A 14,723-nucleotide genomic window follows, 5' to 3' on the forward strand; every position below is an offset into this window, starting at 1 on the left:
ATCAGTTCCCCCACGGTTCCTCCCTAGTCATCATCTGGGCTCTCCTTACCCAGGAGAAAGTTCTTTGTATGGATGTCTGTCATTTGATGTATTAAGACAATTAAACTCACTGTAGATAATAAAAATGAGTTATGTGAAAACCTCCAGATCTTGCAATTAGGAGATAGGTCAGAAATCTGCAGTTAGGTAGCAGCGTATCCATAAGAAAGATAATTTTGAAGGCAGTAACTTGTACGACCGCTCCATTTTCTTCCAAATCTAGCACAGTTGTACACCACTGCCATAAAAAAAAAGTTGCCTCGAATTTCCTGTTGACCCACTGACGTAGCATATTAATGATATCCAACTGTAAGCATTCATTCATTGTAAATTATCTCAACACTTTGACAAATGCCTTCAGAAATGGCTAGGTACAAGGAGTGGTGAAGGGCAGAGACACCCTGAGATGTGTACAACTGGTGAGCATCTAGACTCATGCGGAAGCCATTGTGTTTATCTTCAGTTTTCTCATATCAAATCTCTACATCACAGATTACCAAGCCATTTCGCATTCAGATGACAGAATCCTTATTTTTACCTTGGATGATGAACTAAACACAAAAGATGGTGATTAAAGTGCAAGGTGTCTGATTCCTGGGTAAGAAATCTCAATCACAGGAAAACGTATTACTTCCCACAAGCCTTTATGATATGATTGCATTAATGTGAATTGACACTTCACTCTGCTTCAATTACCCATCATGCGATAAAGAAAGTCAAACACTGCTTTCCAATTAACTTTTCCTCATAAAACACAAATACAAAGCCCTCCAGAGGACAAAATCACACCTACCTATCGCCAGAGTGGAATATGGTCTATGTGACTGATATCAAAACGGCTTGTTTTCAACCATTTATTACTGGGGACTAGAATAGTGTCAAATAACTTTTTCATTTCCATCGGCAATCGTCTCCTCGACCTGTCTGCGGAATTCGGCTCCGCAGGTTAATAAATCCTTCTCTCTTCATTGGAGAACATCTTAGGAATTGAGTGTTGAGCACTCCTGAGGCTCGGGGCATGCTTCGGAGTGTTGGGTGGAATCAAATTACAACCAGCAGGTGAAACTGGGCTATTTCTTCTCTGCTGAAACACTTATCAGTGCTGGCTGCATTCATTTCTTTTGTACTCTTACATAACTTCCTACTAGAACACTAGCTTCATTTGCATGATTTTCTAATAAAATAGACTTTCCAAGAGTCTTCAGAAAAATGAGCATGTTCTAATACATGCAAATATTACTTCTGTTTCAGTTTCGCTCGGTTTCGGATTTTACCTGTTTAAAGAGTCCGATTTCCCAAATTTTATTTATGGATCTGAGCCACAACTTGTGCCTTTAAGTCTGCATGAATGCTCGCGGATATTGTGATAGTGAAGTGAACAAACAACTCAATGACAACCTTCTGCAGGCAGCACATTTAGCCATAATTTATGAGTTTTAGAAATTATTAACACAAGCTTAAGACAATAAACAAAGCCAGTTCAATGAATCATTGTTCTTTAACACAGTTTTCGTATAATATGAACACATAGCCAGCAGTCAAGATCCTATGGGGCATTTTACAGAATCAAGGGCATGAATATTTTAGGGTTGATAATCACTGGTGCAGTAGCCATGTGTCACTAAAGCTCACATTTCAACATTTTGCTACTTCTTGTATTCTTTCTGACACAAGTGCCCCATTTCACGAGTCCATTGGTATAGGCTCTCCATATTTACCTTTGCTGCTCCCTGGGGGATTTCTGGACTCTACTGATCTGTAGACGTAACACAAATTGGAAATAATTTACTATCTTCCCAATATCACGGCCATGATAGAATAAATGGCTGGTGGCAGTTAAGCAATAGTGGCGAGTTAAAGGTGTTTTTATCTGCACAAATGCTGGTGTGATTACCTAGAGGTTCTAACATTTAAATTTGCATGGCACAGTGTGCCATGTCTGGAACACCTCCTTTTCCATATAAGAGGGGTAGCGTTGAATTTGAGGAGTGAGGCATTCCAGTGTGGGGTTGACACGTATGTGCGTTGCACTAGGTTGGTAAGTAAATGAACAGGGATACCTGTAGTTCATAAAGTAAGCGGTTGCAGTTTGTGCATGTATCCGTGTGCGCTCTTTCCAAGTGAGCACCAATCGCTGAGATTATTTCAAGCTTCTATTCCATTTATTTGTTTCTTGTTGCAATAGATGCACTAAGGGCAACAGAATGCCCAGACATAAGTCTTGCGCTCATTGTGCAAGTGGATGTAAGGTGCAACTCACTGATGAGGTTCAAGTAGAAGAAAACTGGAGTTGCTTAGGTTTTCGTCTGGTGGGCGAGGAACTAGCCTGACAGGTTGGACTGGACTGTTCTTATAGGAGCAGGGCCAAGACATCTTTGTATATGGTTATTCTGAGTCTGTATTGCCCATCTGCGCCCGTCCAGCATCAGGAACTTGTCTCTCCCGCCACCCACAGATATACCAGAACCAAGTTGATAGCCCTGAACTCCAGACCACGTAACAACAACTGCAGCCAAGGCTCTCCACGATCAATGGGTGGACTATTCTCCTGCCGCCAATGTTTCTTCTCCTGTGACTCCAGAGCACCCGCCCCCAATGACTAGGCCAGCACAGCTCCGCTGCCTCCTGCTCAACTACCGATTGCTCTGCAAATATGCCACCGAGATCTGGGACACCATCACCTCCCTCACCCCCTAGGTGGTCTTTCTCACAAGACCTGGCTCAAGCCAACATCCACACCCTGCAGCGGCACAGCCATACCCAACAGCTACAAGATAGCACCCAGGGACCGCAACAACAGACACGGAGGTAGAATAGACATCATACACAAAGAATCCCTCCACTGCACTGCTGCCAGACGACACCACTCTGATCATGGATCATCTCAACTTCCAACTCAAAACAGACAACAAAAACAACCATCAGAGGCACCCTTACCTATAGACTTCCAGGACCACACACCCAGCTTCTGCGACACCATCCCAGACATTATTGTCCCGCTGGCCATCAACACCAAAAACGTAATCTTCCTGGGAGACCTCAATTTTCACCTTGACGACCCAAACAACGCCAACACAGCCAACATCCTCGAAAGCATGAACAACCTCGGCCTCACCCAAATAGTCACTGACTCCACTCACAACGCCAGAACCAGCTCAACACCTTTTTCACAGCCAGCAAGAATAAGGTATAGCCATGTCACTGAGCTCACCTGGATAGACCACTCAATCATCGACTTCACTATCACAGCAGCCCCCACCAACGCCACCTAGCCGCACAGCACCACAGGCAGGAGCTGAAACAAAATATCCAAAAGCCAATGGACTGACGCCCTCTACGCCTGCCATTGCGACACAACTACGGACCTAGAAGAGGCTGTCAGAACACCTGGATAACCGACTGTGCTGACAGAATCGCCCCCATCGAGCCCACCAAACTCAGGAAATCCATCAACCATACCAGTTGCTACTCCAAGGAACTGAGAACCACGAAACGCATTTGCAAGTGACTAGAAAGGAATTGGCGCACTTTTTTTTTAGCAAGGAGCAAACTGACCAAACCACCCTCAAGACAGCGCTCCACCACTACCACCAACTCCTGAAAGAGATATTAAGAACACCTTAGCCACCTCGAAGCCAGCTCTGACCACACCAAAGAACTCTTCTGCATAGTCAATGAGTTCTCCAACCACTTCACAATTGAAAACGTCATCACCCCACCCCAAAATCTATACCACACCCTGGCCGACTTCTTAGATGACAAGATCTCCACCATCTACATACCCTTCGACCCCAATCCTCCGCAGTCAGTATCCTCACACCCACCAACGTTTAACTCAACCAACGGATCACAGCATAGGATCAGCTCACTGTGCAGATCACCACAACCATGATGCACTCTGTCCACTCAGGACCACCCACAGACCGTCCCCAACACATGTTCAACCTAAGAAACAAGACTATCAGCAATGAGCTCACCACCATCTTCAACACATCCATCACATCAGCCACCTTCCCAAAAGAACTGAAACATGTTGTAGTCAAACCCCTCCTCAGAAACCTTAAGCAGACTCAAAAGAGCTCAAGAACTATGGGCCCGTCTCCCTGCTTCTTTTTCCTGCCAAGGTCCTCGAAAATGCCATTAACCACCATCTCATGGACTACTTTGAGAACAACGACCGTTTAGACCCATCACAATCTGGATTCCGCTCAAACCGCAGCACAGAAACCGTCCTAATCACAGCCACCGATGACATCAGGCCTCTCCTAGACCAAGAAGAAACAACTGCCCTAATCCTCAACCTCTCAGCAGCTTTTGAAACCATGTCTCACCGCACCCTGATCAAGAGTCTCTATCAGATCAGGATCCAAGAGGACACCCTCAAATAACCCTGGGAGTAGGACTACGCTACGCTCGCGGAGCGTGCATAGTTTGCGCAACTATGCGATAGGCGAATTGCACGTAGCACAGTGCAAAAACGTGTAGCGGGCATTTTTTGCTTGCTCGCGGTCCTCAACGGCAAGTTGGCGACCGCGAGCAAAATAACATCCCGGCGAGACTTTTTCCTCATTCGCGATCAGCAACATCAAGTTACCGATCGCGAGCGTGGAAAATAAACCTCTTGGCGATATTCTCAATGTGGGGAGGTCAGGTTTCTCATTGCGAGTGGTCGCAATGAGAAACTACCAGTCCGCGTTGAGAAAGCTGCCGCTAGAGCACAAATCTACTCGAGCGGCAGAAAACGACCGCTTGCACTGTGCAAGATGGCATTTGCAATGACTGCACAGTGCGGAGAAGCATCCAGCACTGTGCAATCAGTGCGAACATTATTTTCCCTACCGCACTATGTGTAGCTATGCATAGCGCTACTACACAAACTACGCCCAGGGTTACCCTCAAATGGATTGCATCATTCCTCACCGAAAGAACCCAGAGTCCGCCTTGCACCTCCGATCCTAGGAACATCATCTGCGGCGTCCCTCAAGGGTCATCCCTTAGCCCCACCTTATTCAACGCCTACATGACCCACCTGGCCATCATCATCAGGACCCATGGGCTCAACATCATATCATACACAGACGACACCCTGCTTATGTTTTCTCTATACACAGACCCATCTACCACGAGGGCCAATTTCTGCTTGCGCATGACCAGCGCGCCCACTGGATGCAAAACAACTGCCTTAAACTTAACACTGAGTAAGCAGAAGTACTAAACTTTGAGAACAACACCTCCTTGAGGAACAACTCCTGGTTGCCTGTGGAACTGAGACCCTCACTCACACCAACAGACCACACCCAGAACCTCTGCATCATTCTGGACAGCAAACTCACCATGAAAAACTAGAACGTAGTATCCTATGCCTGCTTTCTCACCCTCCGCATGCTTCGGACGACAGTTACGTGGCTCCCAGTCAGCACCAGAAGCAGTGTTACCCAAGCCCTTGTCGCGCTCTGCCTGGGCTATGGCAACACTCTACGCAGAAATCACCAAACTCCTATTGATGTGGCTACAGATCATACAGAACTCAGTGGCCAGACTCGTCCTTGACCTCCCTAGGTAGACCCACATCACTCCCACACCTAAGGAAACTCCCCTGGCTCCCAGTTCACAAGAGGTGCCAACTGAAGGCTTACCCACACCTACAAAGCCACGAACAATCAAGGAGCAGCATAGCATACATCAACCTCTGCCTGACCTTCCACCAACCCTCCAGACACATGCGCTCTGCCTCCCTCTTCCTTGCCCATACCCTCCACCAAAGCAAGAGTGGTGAACGCTCATTCTCATACCTGGCTGTGAAGGCCTGGAACAGCCTTCCCTATCACCTCCGGACCTCACCCTCCCTGCAGAAATTCAGAAAGGGGCTCAAAACGTGGTTGTTCCACCACAGCAGCAGAACTCCCAGCACCTGGATAAACTTGCAGGTGATTAGCAGCGCTATACAAATCCTGTTTGATTGATTGTGTCTCCAGGAACAACAAGCAATACTTGTCTTAAGGGCTGTCCAGCTGCCTAGGCCCTACAAAACTTGTCTTATTAATGCTGGAGGCAAAATTTGAACATTAGCACCAGTAATGCTAACTCTATAGAAGAGCATAGTGGTAAACTTAGCTTATACCAAACAATTAGAGGTCATGGACTACTGTTAAGTCGTCATGGTACATCCTCCAATACATCAATACATACGATGAAAGATATTGGACTGCTGAGAAAATTGGCTGGCATATGAAGTTCCCTCCTCTGCGGGAAGAGTGACTCAATTGACGGAAAGAATCTCTTGATAAGTATTTTCTGAAAAAGGATGGAGAATCACACCCACTTCTTTGGGAACTGCTTGTGAGGTTTTTGGGTGCTTTTTACTACATAACCACTAAGCTAACAGTTAACTCAGTTGATGTGTGAAAGAAAAATAACCCCCATTCCTCCCAAATAGTGGGAGTCAAATTGAAGGAAGTAAAATATTAAATTACATAGGGGATGGTTTTATGAAATCACAATTGTAATTCTATCTTTCCTGTCTTCCTGGATAAATGCAGAATACACAGGAATGCGCTATGCAATCCCTTTGTTTCTGCTCACATTCAAGTCAAGCACAGATCACAGAATTTGTTAGGGAGTTTATCTTTCTTGGCAACTGATTTCCCAGATTTTTTTTCCTCCACCACTCTACTTGCAATTGAATCTTGCAGCCATTCTCTGCAATAGCACGTCCCAATAACTCAATCATTGTTTCAGGCAATACAGGCTAATTACTTCCCTGTAATTATGGTCCTGAGCCACTTGTAAAGGCCTATAATGAGGGGGATGACTCTTAGCAGCCATTATTACCCTGCAAGTAAATGCAATAATGCTATTAGACACCGCCTCCCCAGTGGTGAATTCAACACACACCCCCAGGGACACTGCAGTCACATTTGCAGTCGCAAAACAAGACCATTGTGTCCGAAAAAGGTAAACCTTGAGGTATTTTTGTGACAAGCACAAAATGTGCCTGCCACAAAAATACTGTCACCCAGCAAGCAAACCAGCACCACGCATGAGCTGGGGATCAATATGTTCGATTCAGACTAGAGTGCAGAATGTAATTTATAATTTGTGCTTTCTTACACCATCCAGACACGCTGGTTCCCAGTGTGATTTCCATGCTGCTGGATGAAGCTGTTAATGTGCCCCCTCCTCCCATATTAAGGTAAAGTGGTAGTAAGTTGAAGGGGTTACTGTAACAGCATGTTTACCATGCTGCTCGGTAATGCGGGGGACGAGGGGGTGGAAAGGTGACAGAGGGACGGAAAAACTAAACACTCATAGAGGGAGGGAAGTCAGACGGTAAATAATGGTGACTGGGTGGGTGCTGAAAACCAAACAAGGATGTATGCCAGGGGCAGATAGATGGTGGAAGGAGGCAGGAAGACACATACCAGGCAGGGGTGATGGGAGGGGGCAAAACAAAAAGGAAGAAAATGTGGGGACCAGGAGAAAGACTGCCAAAGAAAGCTGGGAAGCGCACGTGCCTGCTGTGTTCCAGCAGACTTTTTCTCCTTTTGTGCTGGCCTGGTGCAGCTTATTTTCTTATTTTGAGGTTCTTGGGGTTAGGCTCTGCCTCCAGGAAGCTTATATGGACATCGCAGAGCAGGAGAGAGAGAATGTCGATTCTCCAATTAGCATGCAGAGAGAATCTTGATTTCATTAAAGACAACGGAGGCTAATTAAAATGCCGCTCTACTGCCCACGCTCCTTTTATTGACTCAGTGCAGAGAATGGATAGGTAATGAAGCAGAGCACACCAGAGGGACAGGTAACTGGCCGGCACTGACTGCTCTCTTTGCAGGCATGTAATGGTTGCCATGGCATGCAGAACAAGCATTCTGCTTGGGAGGCTAGCCAATGCAAACATAAAATAAAGGATACTGAAAAAGAAATTTGCTTTCAAGTAAATACATCGTTTTTTAAACTACCTTTTCAGAATTTAATGCCACACTTTCTGAATCTTTTTTTTTTTTTTTTTTTTAATTGTGTGCGATTTCAAGAGGTGGCAAAACACCACTTGTATGACAAACAAAAATGAACTCTCCCACTAGATAAAAGACAAAGAAAGTAATATAAAAAAAAAAATAAAAAAATAAAAAAAATCAGACACACACACACTCTATTACACAAATGATGATGGCTTTCTGCAATATATAAATGGGTCTCTTCTTTGTTAGAGAGCTCAAGTCATACTTTTACAATGCCCCTGTAAATGCACAAATTAAATATATTTGCCATAAAAGCAAATAAACTACTACCCCTCGGATTGTGCTGGTGAAAATGAATGCTTCCTCTCCATGGATACAGTACGAGATAACGATGCTACTCTGGCTACCCAAGCAGAAATTTTGCCAAGTCAAACTTCTAGGCCACACCTACAAAGCCCTCCACAACATCGGACGAGCAAACCTCAACGACCAACTACAACTCTACCATCCACCCAGAGAGCTATGCTCTAATTCCCTCACCCTCACACATGTCCCCCGCATCCGCAGAAGAAAGTCAGGATGGCGCTACCTCTCCTCCAACGCCTTCAGAACTGGAATGAACTTCCCCAACACATCAGGATAGCTCCTTTGCTTCTCAGCTTCCCCAAGAAACTAAACAGGTCTGTTCAACTAGGAGCTCCGCCCAGCCTACATTTCTGCTCCAGCACCTGGATACCCTCACAGGTGATAATTTGCGCCATACAAATTGATTTAACATAACTATATTTTAGCATTTTGAGGTTGGCTTTATACTTACATATGAAATTCCAGTGACTCTTTTAGCAATGTGATAAAATGTGCCCTTCATGTAAAAGACGGCAAGATGGAGTCTTTGAAGCATAGTAATAGTTTGTCTGAGAAAGTATACAGTCTTCAGTAAGGTCTTCTTTTGCTGGTCCGAGAAACTGCCCACCTGACGCTGTATCCAGTTCCAAATAAAATACCGACGAAGCACGCTGTGCGAATGGCTGACATGAAGTGTTCTAGGGACATCGGATTCAATATGCAGTTCATGCTCCAAATGTATGAGCTCCTTATCCAGGTAGTAAGGCACTATTGTGAAAAAAGAAATTAAGGCAGCTCGCTGAAACCAGGAAGGAATCTTCTTCCTAGAGGAGTCAACCTGGATGATGTTCACATACTCTTCTCCAAGAGTCTGATAACCTGAAAAAACATTAACAAAATTATTAGCACACAACAATGGATTAATATTTTCTAACAAATGTAAGTATTCTGTGCAAGTTGTGTTGAACATAACACAAACGGCGAGAGGCTAGTACAAAATATGTATAAGTATGTGTGCTTGCACGATAAAAGTGAAAGCTATGCGTGACAACTTAATCATGCCACGCACACTGCAAGTTCTGCACCTTTTAAACACCACACTATTAGCTTTGATGAACGATTAGTTAAATTCCCACTTTATGGTGATTTTGCACGTTGCCACACTGCATCCGCAACTGTCAAATGGAAGCATCCTCTGTTCAAACCATTGAATTTGTGTGTAGCAACCACAGAAGTTAATCGTCCATGTAAAGTAGCAAAATGATGCATCCCCAGCATTGACAGGAAGGCAAAAAGATGAAGGCCAGGATATTTAGCTACGTTTTGACGGCTGCACTAAAGTTGCAAATATAAAACCTCACATTTAAGGGATTTTTTAAGCAGGGTAAAGAATCAGTGTTTTAGCCACCCAAATAGAAACATCATGCTTTACCTGAAAATGTTGTGAGGGTATAGTACGCAATGTCACACAATAGTTCAATCTCTTTTCTCCACTGCAGCCATTTCTTGGCACCTGTTACATTGAAACAAGAAAGGTCACTCGTATTGAGCACAATACAGGCTTACGCGCTTAAAATGCCATTCACAGTTACTTTGAAATGTTGCCATACGAGGAATAAGTTACTTGGCACAAAAACAGAATTTAAAATCTCACGTAAGCTTATTAAAAGTACAGCTGTTGGGCATCACTCTTGCATATTTTAATAATAAAGTCATGCAACCAAGCGTGTGCCATAGCCTACGACTAAATCCCCATAGCATGCGCGTTTACCCACTCTCCCACTTCAATTTAAAACCTTATCAGGTAGGCGAAACAAAAAGAAATGGCTTCCAAAAATAGCCATTTTGCAACTTTTACTTTTGAAGACAAAGCAAACAAGCATGTTGGCTCGTGCCCTCTTTTCATATGTGGGCACATATCTACCGAAGACTGGAACGTGCAGGGAATTGCCGACTTTTACAGTATTCTTGTTAAAAACAACAAATTAGCAAAAAGGGTTAAAGGGTAAAGACTTTGCACAGGAGTTCAATGAATGATTACTGGTGGCCTCGTGTGCAGTGCACCGAAGTCATACTTGCTTCTTTCCTGGTGTCGCTAGGACTGCAAGCTACCTCCCGCCGAAGCACTCTGCCCGTACCTGCGTCTCACCCAGGAATATTGCGCCCCAGCGTTACCTATTCTTCCTCAACGGGTTGGTCAGATGCTGAGCTATTCCCTTTCCTGGTCTCTCACCCCCGTTGGTCTTCCTTTCATGCGATCCTCTTTATCCTTTGTGTACCACGCCCCCTGTATCTTCAGTGTAATCACCTTGTGCTCCCCTCTTATATTCTCTGCCCACTGCCCCATTACTCCTTACCTCACATGCTCTCCTCCCCGTTGCCCTGCTCCCAATCTCTCTCTCTCTTCCTTTACCCCTAGTTCCACTCGTTTAAACCCTCCAACTTTCAGATGTCCCCCCTCTAATCCGTTGCCGTGTGCTCTGTCTTCAAAGCTGTTCATCCACTTGCTTCATGTCCTTTTCCTTCCTGTCACCCAGCAGACTCTATCCTGCGCACCACTCGCTTCTACGGGTAGATCTTCTGCTATTTCAGTGTGTTTCCAATGTTTCCTACGGTGTTCCCCTCTTACCGGTGAATGCCTGGAAAGTCTGGTGTGCGCTCTGTCGCAAGCCGCCCAGGTAGAACTCGTCCTTTTGGCTGGCGCGGATCAGCTGTGGCTGGTTTGCCGCGAGCAGGGGCATCCTGCTTCATGCGGCTCACCCGCGGACTGGGAACCCTACGTCCACTGCTTCTACGAGCCACTCACACTGTTTACATTCCGCCTGTCAGCACACGGGTGCGAGGTGACGTCGAAACAGGGCGTGGAAACGTCGTGCGTTACACAGCTCCTCCTAAAGCAGGGCTAATGCAGCGGACATCTTGAACATGGCAGGATATACAGAGTTACAATCTAGATGTTGAGGCGCCAGTCATATCTCCCAGTTTACTAGCTGTGGGGTTCACACTATTAAATAATTCAACTTTAGATTACATCATGAAAAAGCGAATGCTGTTGCAGTTTGTACAAGAAGACTGCCATACGTTCTGTACTTTTTAGTAGCTGAATCATTCACATACTTATCAACCTCTGGCCAAAAACATGAATGTGTGTCAGATATTTAAGAGGATGGTCCCATTTTAGTCAATGGGAACATTTTGATGGGTGATATAGTTTGAAAAGGGATGACTACATTACAATCTATGTTAATGGTGGCTTTTTGTTTGTGGGTGATTAGGACATACATGTGTAGTATTGTAGTCGAATGTTTTAGCTGGAAGTATTCTGAATAGTTTGTGTGCACTGTTAAGTACAACCTAGCATAGTGAATGTCTTTGTTATATCATGCTGTTTAGATGTAACTTATGGTCAATATTCTAAAAGTTGTGAAGGCAGTGGCTTGAGGAGTTAAGACCAATGTGGATGCTCCAATAAAGCTTCTCCTTGAATACAACTTGTGGATCGTTTTCACTACCACAACATGCCAACATTGTAAAATAGGAAAGGGGGAGATAAACAAACAAACAAAAAAACAGGGAATGTGTTTTCCCCATTGACTTCTGTTGAAACAGGCACTTTTAGGGAGGAGACAGATTAAATAGGCCAACCAACATTTTCATGTTGCAAAGAGGAAGATTTTGAAAAAGAAAAATAGAATTTATTTTCCCCATTGACTTACATGAAAGCAGACGCAATTTTAGGCAAGAGACTGTTAAAATAAAGCCCTTTTTGGCTTCATATTTTCAGGCCTGAAAAAATATTTGTGAAAATGTGTAATGCATAGCTGTCAGGTTTTCAGATTGCTTATGTGTAATATTACCATTGGGTAAGTGTGGTTACATGGGGCATTCTGTATCATATTTGTGACACTGGGAGTGAAATTTATTCACAACTAAAACCAAGCAGAACGATTCCTATAATATCACAAATAACAGAAAGTACCTCCTTGGTGAAACACAGAACTCTACGGATAGTCTGGAAACAGCTGCAAAACCCCAGAAGTGCTTACTGTTGGGTTAAAAGCAAAAAGAACAAATGATGGACGGAATGCTGATCAATGCAAACAATCACCCCAATCACAAAGATCTGGGTTTAATCCATCGTTCTTTTGCTCACCACACCACTTCAGTTTGGACCAAGTCATATGCAAATCAGTCTCGACCCAGCTCCTCTTGGGAATAGTCCAGCCCGAACTGCCAAACCAGGCCCTCCCTGGACCAGAAACAAGCATTCTAGGACCGGTTTGGGGGCATTACCCCTCATCAGCCAGGCTAGCTGGAATCCAGTGACTCAGAGAGCACAAGCTCTATGTCTGATCAAACCCTTCCCATTTAGGGTGCCAAAAACAAGAAGACCACTGTACTGTTGGGTTAAAGCAAAATCCTACTGGGGACATGGACAGGTAAGAAACAATTAAGCATACATTCCAACATCATCAAGCTGCAAAGAAGGGGAAAATCTGGGGCATTTACTTCCCTCATTGATTTGCAAAGGCAATTGTAGGCAGGACACAGCTAAAAGAAACCCTCTTTGGGCTTGAAAAAAAACAGGAATCTACCACCTGAATCGGGTCTGTTGGCATGTATGTAGTAAGGGCTACTTACTTTTCCCCCCAAGTTTACTTACTTGCACTGAGGCTAAGGCAGAAACAGTTGGTGTGGTGTGGGTTGGAGGGGACAGTGGGGCTAACCAGTACAACAACAAAAAATAAAAAAAATGAAACAATAACTTACCTGCTCATCCTGCCGGATTGTCACTCTTCTTCTCCTCACCAGCACAGACTCCCAGAATCCCCTGCAGCCATCCTGATGCTGCTTTCATTCAGCGTCAGGATTAGCTTGAGCACTCCAGATTTGCGTTCCCAGGGAGACTAGGAGCCTGTGACTGCTGTCTCTAACTCAGCAATGCAGCTGGTGAAAAAGATAGAGCTTCAGTGTGCACGACGCTTTGGCCAGCCTGAGACAGCCGGTAAAACCATCATGCTTACGGATCACAGTGCCCACCACTCTCCCTCAATGACTGCCTCCTCCTCCCCGTGATGACACCCCCCCAAGACTTACCTGGGAGATTAAAAAAAATGATAATAAATAGGCCCGGGTGCAGTTTGCATATTCGTGCTATGAGTAACTCCTTGAAGTGGCAAAAAACTCAGTCGAGCTACGCAAAGTTTCGCATTCGTGCGGAATTCCCTTGTCACGCTTGTTCGCGTCATGTTTATGTTACATGTCAATGCGAAGACTGTTCTCGGACGGAAACCTCGAGCGAACTGCATGGGTGCAGCCATCTTGTTTTTCACTCTGTTTATGGTGCAGGGGCCTACTTTTTCATCCTTTCTTAATCTGTTTAATCATTCCCTTATAAAACTTTTTATCCCTCATTTTTATATATGATCTTACTTTTTGCCTTTGTGTGTGTGTATTTTACATTTTTTTGTGTTTTTGTGTGAGTTTTGTACTTTTTTATTGTTTCGCTTTACTTCCCTATTTTTTCCCTTCCTTCCTACTTTTTCCTGTTTCTTTTTTCTCTCTTCCCCTCAGCGCCATGGCAGAAAAGAGCAACAGCAGCGCCAGGCCTCCTAAAAGTACCACCGCCTTCCTTGAGGAAGGCGGCGCCATGAAGGTGTACAGCCTGTACCCTATTTTTAGAAGTGGAGGTGGCAGCCCTCCTATTTTATGTCCAGCACCACCTCCCCTCCACACTGGCAGCAGGCGGCAGGCCTGGTTGCAGCTTCAGACTCTGTGAGCATCAGCATAATTGGGAGAGGGTGCGCAGTGCTGTGGGCTGCTGATCTGGGGTCCGGTGCACCCTGCAACACCCGATGCACCAGTGGTCCGATGACCTGGACTGAGACCAGGACCTGTTGGGTGTTGAGGTCACTGAGCTCGGGGAGTAATTATTACTACTTGTGTTCTATTCTATGCTAATATTTTTTTCCCAAATATCAGGCATGCATGTTGACACGCAGGTAAGTTAAGTTTGCATTTTTTATGTGATCGTCATTTTAGACAGGTGCTTGGTGCTACCTAATCCTACTTGTTGGCACTTGCTTAGGCTGAATACTTAACAAGTAATGCAGAGACTCCTGTGTCCTGTCACTAAGATAGTGGTAAATAGTATTAGTGAGTAAGAGTGTTCTCTCACTTCTTTGAGCCTTTACTTTTTTGTAGCTCGTACATTGTCAATCAATTTCCCACTGATGTGTATGCATGCATGCATCTATGCATTGAAAAATGCTGATGTAGTGAACTGGCCCGTCAAATGGGGTTGAGAAAGATTGCAAATGAGATGAGAAGCAAACCTAATTTGTTGGAATTTATTAGTAATTCCAAAATGTAATTTCCAAA

The 14,723-nt window shown here is 44.7% G+C and overlaps 1 protein-coding gene across 1 annotated transcript in view; it reads right to left on the minus strand.

The window, feature by feature from the left end:
• The window catches only part of PEX10 (peroxisomal biogenesis factor 10), a 49,439-nt gene extending 38,249 nt beyond the window's left edge, over nt 1-11,190 (minus strand). The window contains exons 1-3 of the mRNA XM_086921544.1: nt 10,972-11,190; nt 9,775-9,855; nt 8,815-9,221 (exon numbers count right to left, since the gene is read on the minus strand). Of these exons, the coding sequence (XP_086777670.1) occupies nt 8,815-9,221; nt 9,775-9,855; nt 10,972-11,083 (600 nt within the window). The 5' untranslated portion in view covers nt 11,084-11,190. The remainder of the gene's footprint in view (nt 1-8,814; nt 9,222-9,774; nt 9,856-10,971) is intronic.
• Between the last annotated feature and the right edge of the window lie 3,533 nt (nt 11,191-14,723).

The sequence above is a fragment of the Lissotriton vulgaris genome, chromosome 5 (assembly GCF_964263255.1).
Source record: "Lissotriton vulgaris chromosome 5, aLisVul1.2, whole genome shotgun sequence".
NCBI classification, from domain to species: Eukaryota; Metazoa; Chordata; class Amphibia; order Caudata; family Salamandridae; genus Lissotriton; species Lissotriton vulgaris.